Here is an 8,972-nt window from a genome sequence, read left to right as displayed (position 1 = left end):
ACAAATTAAATTTGTTGGTGACATTTAAGCTATTTCGATGCACTGAATGAAATTTACAACATCTGAAGCGAATGTGATTTGTACATGAATTTCCTATTTTGTGGATTTTTGAAGTTGTGTCATGATGCCAGGTTGATGCCATTTTAACCTTTTTGGAGGTTTTTAAAAAAATCGTCAGCTTTCCCACAAAAAGCCATCACAAATAAAAACAAGACAATAAAAAGGGAGCTTATTCTCACTGAATGAATAATCTCACAAAAACCTTCATCTGTTAGAATTAGCTATTTTGTATCATTTTTAATACATTACGTCGCCCGCTTCACTTAACCGTTGCACCCCGGAGTCTGAGAGAGACATTAAAATTTGATGCGGAACGATCAAGGTAGAAATGAATGGAATGAAGCTGTTCACATAAAAAAAAAAACTTTCCCCGTGAAAGAATCAACCGCTTCCAGGGTTGCTACATGCAATATTAACACAGCCTTAAGGCTCAACATGCTTTCGTCAAAGGACACCTTCACTGGAGCTGTTGGTTTCAATGAGAGGAAATAAGATGTTTTGCTTCTGTTATACATATAAAAGAGCAATCATGATCAATGGAAAGTGACCAACAGTAAAAACTGAAGAGCCCTTACCACAGATCACACCTCGGTGCATGATACTTCCAGATGCCAGACAGATGTTGACCTTTTGCTTTAGTTTCTGCATTTCTCTGTGATGACACATCCAGTCAGGCATTGCAATGTCAAGCTATATCTCCTTGCAGATAAATAAAGGTGATTCATAAAATGCAACGTGTCTATCATTCCTAGATTTATGAAACCTTACTTTTTTCCCCCACACACACCCTGGCACCATAGTAACAACTATCACAGCTATTTTATATTTTGTTTACCAGTTCCCAGTCTTTGGTTTGTGAAACAGTTTCAGACGAACAACCAGCAAAGCAAAACTAACAGCTATAAGTTCCTTCTCTAACTTTCCCATCATTCACTCTGCGTGTCCAGCGTCATTGATAACACAAAATATTTCATTCTCCAAGAAATAAATCAGACATAGCAGACCAGCTTTTCTACAGTGTAGCTTTTCTTTTCAAATAGGCCATTAAGTAATTTATGATTTTGAATTACCCTTGCTCAGCAACTGAGAAATTTAGTCAACACACACTCCTCTGGCAGAGCTCCCCGTGGCTTTTACAGAACTACATTTATCACGTTTCTGTGACAGAAAAAGTGAAGAAGCCAATTCTGGTGGAAATCTGGGAGTCAATTTTCTCCCTTCTCGTCAACCAGTTCTTCACAGTGACGAAGCAAAAACATTTTCATTGATTCATTAATTTGCCGTGCACACTTTATCCTGCTCAGGGCTGCAGGCAAAGGGACTGGGGGAGAGGGTAACATTTATCCCTGCTGTTACCGGGCGAGAGGTGGGCTGCAACAAACAAGCCACCAGTCCGTCAAAGAAAAAAAAAGTATGCATATATTCACTCCTACAGTCAATTAAACATTACTAATTAACCTAACCTTTATGTGTTTTTGGACTGTGGCGGGAAACTGGAGTACCTGGAGTCCTGGAGGCACGGGGCTTATTATGGTTACACCTTCAGAAACAAACAAAACCAAAAAAATCAATAAATGTTTCACCAGAAGCAAAAATGTTGGCATTTTAAAGTGTAGATGTGTCAGAAAAAAGAAGACTAAATATTTAAACAAACACATTCATTTAAAAAGGACAAAGTCTATTTGTCATTGTCATGTTTTGACGTTACATCAATTAAAATGTCGCATTCATGTTGTTAAATTTAATATATTACATCAAAAGACTATTAATAATGTGAAAACCTGAAGTGGAAAACAAGTAGTATGACTTGGAATAAGGCTGAAGATGTATAATTTATTGGCATGTAGAACTTAGTGTGGTCTTCATAAAAGAATTAATGTCACTTAAAGCTGGGAAACAACAGAAGGTGGCCCGAGACTGATCCGTGTGGTGTGCTACAAGTTTACTAAGCTACTTAGGTGTCATGTGTGTTTTGTTGTGTTAGGTTTTGTTTCATCCTTTTATGCTTGTACTGCTGATTTTTGTCTTGTCTTCCAGGCCTGTTACCATTTATTTCTGTTCTACCAGGTTCTTATTTCTTAATCATCACACCTGTTCAGTTAATCAGTGCATATTCAGCCTGCTTACACGTTTTCAGTCGTCCTCTCCCAGGTTTGTGTCATTTCCTTGCCTGTTCAGCCCTCCCTTTATGTGAGTTCATGCCAGTTCTTATCATATCTGCCTTTCTTCTTTTTGGTTATGTAGCAGCCTTGTTTCAGTTTTATGTTACATAAAGATTTATGTTGCCGAATCGGGATCCTCCAACTCCTCTCCTTTAATTGTGACACAAGAAAGTAAAATTATTCAGAGTCAAAGATCCTGTTAGAGGCGTGCAGGCGGAATAAACGAAGAGCGAGGTCGTTAACACCCTGGACAGTAAACAACGCAGGGAGGTTAGTATGAGCGACATTGCCAAGGCAGCTAAAACAGACCCATCTATCTACTCATTAGTCACCTTTTAACAACTTCTGTCTTTGTACTCTAAAACCAGACATGGAGCTGCTGTTAGAGACACAAATAACTGTGAACTCCTGAACTGAAAGATATGACTAAATTTGATAAATAAAAAAAGCTTATTTTTTAAAGAATTTCTTGGGAACACTGAGTAATGAAACCAAAAATGACTTCATTAAAAAAAAAAAGTGTGACATCTTGAATGTTGTTTGACATACATTGTGGAGGAGAAGAGAGTGCAGAAGTTCATCAAGCTCTGTTAGGAATGTCCGGTTGTTTTTGCCAGAACTTCGGAACAGTGGTGGTGATAACAGGAGGGTTCCTGGAAAACAGGAATAGTCTGTTTCCTGGAACACAGGAAACACTGGGTTGAGCTAGACCCAGTGTCGTAGAAGTTACGTAAATGGTCAGAAGTATGCATAGTCATCATGCATTGATTTCTGTATAAATACGCCCTGTCTCAAAGATACTTTGGGATTTTGGGGCAAGTTGATCAAGAGTAAATGTGTCAATAAAATCCCCCGTGTATTGGCTGGAATCCAACGACTCCGACTGTTATTTCGGTGTGCGACATACCTGGCTTTTCACCCACAACATGCACTTTTGTATTGATTGTATGTTCCTGATGATGTGATGTTGTTTGTAACTGTCACAGCAAAATAAAGTTCTTTGACAAGTGAATTACAGAAAGGATTAATTAGAAATGTCTTATAAGACTGCCTAAAATGAGCTAATCAGTTTAATGTTATGATGATTTGCTTAATCCACTGTTGGTTCCCAGACTCTCATTATTATGTACCCTACAGCACGCTTGGATATACTGTGGACATTTCTGCATCTTGCCAACTGGGGACTCAACTGTTCCAGTCAGCTGTTTCACGTCTAAGGCATGACAGCTAACAAGAACCTAAGCAAAGTCCTCTAAAGATATCAGTAATGTGCACATTCTCGCTATGTTTTGACAAGACAAACTTTTCAGCCCTCTCTTTTCTATATTTTACCTGATGGATTGCGCTGCACATCCTGAGGAGAGTTCAGAGTGATCACCAATCTGGAGGCCAACAAATCAGGTTCTTGCTATACTTAATGACTCAGGAGAGTTTTTTTTTTTTTTGAACAACGCGCGGCGTGTGAAATGTGGTTGGCGCTGTCTAAAAATACAAATCAGCTATGACTCATGAGTGCTGTAGGTTTAGTCCCATGTGGCCAGCGCGGGAAAAGCAAAGAAAAAAAGAGCTCAAAATAAATTACTGCTTGTGGGCTACATACATCACATGCCATAGTTCATTCAAAATGTGTTTTGTTCTCTATATCTGTGTTATAAATTAACATTAGGAAATTGACAGTAAGGTACAGTTTGAGAAATGCAATACATTACTCTGTCCTCAAAGAAGTGGCAGTCGTGGAATCGCACTCTGATGGAATTTCTAATGTGAAGAACTCGGAGCAAGAGCTTGGGTTTCCTTGTTTCCCGTGTCCTAGAAAGTTGGTTCATCCATTTTTTAACAGCAGAACGCCACACAGCTGATATGGTCTTGTGCCAGAAATTTCCATTGAATGTTCTGTTGACTTTTTTTTTTTCTTTGCCCATAACGGTTAACATTAACTATAACAGCTTTCAGAGTTCAAAATCAATCATGCTGTGCTGCCACGGCTTCAAGCTGCAAAATGAAACTTTACATTTTGATTCCTTTTATTTTCGAGTCACTGGAACAGCATAGTTTTTTTTTTCTTATTGTGTGACACTTTTTTTTTAAAGAATCATGGCGTACTGGTATTTTTATTATTATTTTTCGCTTAATTTTTATTTGCCTCAAAGTAAAATGGCCCTCAGTGCCATACGACCTTATGGCCAGCAGAACTTGTGATAAATGTCTCTTGTTTCCTGAAGAAAAACGTTGAAAAAACTTGATTATGCAACAAATATTAAACAAAAATAGTTTAGATGCTTCCTTTGTGTATCTTAATGTAACACATTATTTACCTAAAGAAAAAAAAACAACAAAACAAAACAAAAAAGGACCATTATCATCAACAACAAGAAGAAAAGCAAACCATGGAAGCTCAAGACGAATTAATGGTTATTTTTTTAATACTTCAAATGACAATATTTCACGTCTTTGCCGCAAAAGATGAGTTATTTATTGTGAAATCTAATATATCTATATTTTCACTTAACAAAAGTTTCTACAAACTCTGGCAATAATGATGCATTTAGTAGAACTCTTTGACTTTTGGTGTTTGCTTGGATCGATAGACATGCTTCCCACTCTGTGTCGATCAACCACATCATTAATTTGTAAAAACTGAAAAATGAGAATGAATTAAAGGCCTTGAAGAAATGCATATGGCTCACTGCCTTTCATGCCGGCCTTTTGGACGAAAACCGTCTTGTGTTGAGAAATGATGCAGGGGTAGTCAAACTCTGAAAACAACATTGTGCACAATCTCATGCAATACCTTGCATGACCTGTTAGCACTTTGAGTATGTGTTAAAATGTGTGTCAGCTACTACTACATCATATTTTAGCTCAATATCTGTAAAATCCACTGAGGTATAGCCTTTTTTCCTGTAGGTTAAGGTGGATTATCTGAATTAGGTCGAGTCCAAAGTCAGTTTCAGATGTTTCCGCCAATAATAACTTTCTGGGAGTTTCACTGCTGGTTTATTTTATAATTTTTTTTGTCAACAATCAAACAGGGCCGACTCCAGTAGTTAATGCCTCAATTTAAACAAAAAAAAAACGTTGCACAATATATTAATGTGTTAGGGACGATGCTAAGCTACTACCACACCAAATTTTAACTGAGTGTCTGTAGATTTGGCCGAATTAAAGCCATTTTTGTGATTTCTGAAGTCAGTTGGATGTGGCAGCCATCTTAAATCAGGATGAGTCCAAAGGTCAATCAGTTGTAAATATACATCCATTGATTACTTTGTGAAAATTTCATTAAAATCCATTTAATGGTTCTTGAGATATTTTGCTAACAATCAAACAGGACCAACTCCAGTAGTTAATAGCAAGTTTTAAACATTTATCTCATGGTATCAGTTAGAGCTCAGACTACACAATGGGGATCACTCTCAGCTACTACCACACCAAATTTTACCTCAATATTTGTAAAAGTGACTGAGTTATAGCCATTTTTGTGTTCAATATAATTGCTTTGATGTGGCGGCCATCTTAAATTGGGTTGACTCCAGAAGTGGTACAGTTGTAGATTTCAAATCAGTAACTACTTTCTAAAAACTTTCATAAAAATCTGTTCAGCGGCTCATGAGATATTTTGCTAACGGCACAGCCAAACGAACACACGCCCAGACACGGGCAAAAACATGATCTCTCTGCCTTGGAGGCGAGCGAACAAAGAAACGGGTGATAAAATTATTTACTCCAAACTGTCATAAGACAACAGCCTTCAGTTCAGTGCACGTATAAGTAAAGTTAATATTTTTTGTCATTTCATATTCATTTTCATGTCGCTCGATTCTGATCAAAGCAACTTTGATGGGAAACTGACTGTTGCTTTGAGAAGTTGACTCTCTACAAAAAAAAAAAGAAAATCTAAAAGAAATTTCGGGAGGTATCCATTACTCAAAAGAGCTCTGACGTTGTGATGGCCCAGTCCTGATCCCTTTCATCTTGTTCATAATTCCTGAGGTTATTATGAGTTGAATATTAGAGGCTGCCTCAATGGAGTCATCGTAATTATAGCTTTTATGCATGGGAAGGTACATTTTCAGAGGTAATTTGAAGGCCTCAGAAAAAAAAAAAATACTAGTGGAAAAGGGATGGCTGGGAAATATTTGATTGTCTGAACCCCCCCCCCCAAATCCCCTTTACCACACAACTATTTCTACTGATGGCATTATCATAGCTATTAACAGTAGAGGGAGCTTCAGTTATGCAAATTACAACAATGTTTGTGACAAGATGAACTTTTCATTCCCTCTCTTTTAATAATGCCTGTCATGGATCATCGGTTTCTTGACTCATTTTCAAAACACTAAAATGCCCCCTGTAACCTCTAAAAACACTTTTTTTTCTCCCTTTAACACTGCTAGTCCTACAAATAAAATTGTGCCCTCAGCTCCAGAGCACTGCAATAAACAACCAATCTTTAAAAAAAAAAAAAATAATAAAAAAATAAAAATAGCAAGCGGAAAAGGGTGGCTTTCACAACACCTGGAATGAATTTATCTCATATCAAAGTTTCTTTCCTGAGTTTAAATCAAAGACAAAACAATCAACTAAAGCTGGTTTCAGAGTAAAACCGAACCATGCGCGAGTTCCCAGCAACTCAGTGAGTTTTATTTCAGTTATGGAATAGCTCCAGATTGTGCGTCTCGATAATAAAGCACACTGCAATTTTGCCTCTGTCGTATGTGAGATAAGATTTGAAGATCATTAGCCTGATCTTCTTTGGGGGACAAATCAGTATAAAAAGAGATGCAACAATGGAATAGAACTACAAACTTATAAATCTAAAAAAAAACAAAAAAAAAAACAAACAGCAGTGAACTGTAAAAAACAAAACAGCTTAATAGCTGCATGGATATTAAAACAATAAGGATTAAGCTGCAGATTACCATCTTGAAGCGTTTCCTTATAGCAGACAATGCCCGCAGTAAGCCTGTGGGAATATTTCTCTGCACAGTAATGCATGGTCTGTGAGATACTCAGTCAACCTGATTTCTTGATTTAGTGCCTTCTGTTGTTACACTAAATGCCAATGTTATGTCCATAATCCATTATGTGTCATCTGCTGTAATTCAGCAGCACCACGCGAACATGTCATCTCACAGAAATATATGTAATTTCCATGGTTACGGCTGTACAGCCTGTCAAGCATTATGTAGGCTAAGTCAAAAGGCTTAGAGCAGCATAATGCAGGGGGGCACTGCTCTAAAACAAACTTTGCTAAGTCCCCTGTCTCCTTATGTGTATGTGTGTGTGTGTGTGTTGGGGTTTACTTAGCTTATTGAAATCACTCTAATGCTCCTAAATCTCTATAGGGACTTGCAATAGCATCCTAATTGTATTTTGTGAAAATCACTTTTTTTTAAATTTTGCACATAACCTGATATAATCTCCTTTTTATTTGCATTTTTCTAGAGTCTTATTGTGGGATGCATCTGCCTCAGTGTCAGTAGGCTCCACTCCCAACACATGTTCAGACTGTTCATTTTCCTATTATAGGAGGGGGGGGGGTTATAAATAGGGGGTGGTTCTCCAGTCGATACCTTTAATTGCTCCTGGGTTGTATCAATACCTACCGGTTTTACTGCTCCATCACGAGCCACTGGGAACGGGTTGCCCGGGAAACGGCCGCATGGCAACAGGATCAGAGCCTGGGGGTTGTCTGCTTCTAGGTCTGCTCCCATTTTGCATCGCATTTCCTCACTAGATGGTGTGCAAGCCACTGGAGAGAGCGCTTCCTCGCACAGCGAGCTCCACATCCAGCCAAAGCAACCCGGGGAAACTGGACGACGGAGCGTTTGTGCACGGGGCTGCGAGGAGGCGAAAGTCTGGGGAGACATAAAGCGTCTTTTTTCGAGTCAAGGGGTTGCTCCTTTTTTAAAACAAACAAAACAAACAAACAAACAGCAAATCTTCCGCTTTTTTGGCAACAAGAAGACTTGTGGGGGGAAAACGAGCGGCACTAAAAAGCACAGTTGTGATGGACATAATGATTGCGGTGCAGGATGCTTGCGTCTCCGGTCAGTGGCTTACTGCGATCATTTTCAGCCTTTGCTGCTTCCTGCCGTCCTGTTTGCCCGCCGGACAAACTGTGGACTATTCGTCGCTCGAAAGTGTGGTCAGCAGACAAGGCGACACGGCTCTACTGAGGTAAAACACAACTTCACTCCCTCCTGCCCCCTTCTTTCACCCTTTCCTTCGAAGTTAAAAACACTTGACCCCCTTCTCTCCACACACACACACAGACACACACACGCGCGCGCGCTCAGTCTTCTCCGGAGTGGACTTGTTATTTAGCGGCGGCGTGCAACACAATGGCTCGTTTTCCCTCCGTCCCGTCCTTGTTGTTGTTTTTTCTCAGGCACTTTGCGAAGGACCCCTTGCACGCAGAAGGACGCTGCGAGCAAAGTTTCCCGCTAACACTTTCCGCTCGAACCCGCCAGCTAACTGGGAATTGAAGTGTTTGTGCAGGTGTCGTGTTTTTTTGTTGTTGGTGGTGGCGGTGCTGAGGGGGGGGTTTGGTTGTTGCTCCCGGTAGGTAGGACGACTGTGCAGCGGCCCGGATTACAGAGTTTGCTTTTTGTGCCGCCCGTGTCGCTTATGTAATTTGATTACGTTCGGGAGCTGCGGAGACGAGTCCGGCAGCCGCTGCGCGCACAAGTGATGTCGCAGTTTTTAAACGCAGGGGCAAGGAGGAGAGCGTGCATGTGTGGCCGC

The 8,972-nt window shown here is 39.6% G+C and overlaps 1 protein-coding gene across 2 annotated transcripts in view; it reads left to right on the top strand.

The window, feature by feature from the left end:
- Positions 1–7,819: 7,819 nt before the first annotated feature.
- The window catches only part of negr1 (neuronal growth regulator 1), a 134,525-nt gene continuing 133,372 nt past the window's right edge, over positions 7,820–8,972 (top strand). The window contains exon 1 of one of the 2 annotated variants that reach the window (XM_017413509.3): positions 7,820–8,405. In XM_017413509.3, the coding sequence (XP_017268998.1) occupies positions 8,236–8,405 (170 nt within the window). In that variant the 5' untranslated portion in view covers positions 7,820–8,235. The remainder of the gene's footprint in view (positions 8,406–8,972) is intronic. The other variant, XM_017413510.3, reaches the window with a different exon arrangement.

This window comes from Kryptolebias marmoratus, linkage group LG24, assembly GCF_001649575.2.
Source record: "Kryptolebias marmoratus isolate JLee-2015 linkage group LG24, ASM164957v2, whole genome shotgun sequence".
In the NCBI taxonomy this organism is placed as follows: Eukaryota; Metazoa; Chordata; class Actinopteri; order Cyprinodontiformes; family Rivulidae; genus Kryptolebias; species Kryptolebias marmoratus.
This window is presented reverse-complemented; position numbering and strand designations above follow the sequence as displayed.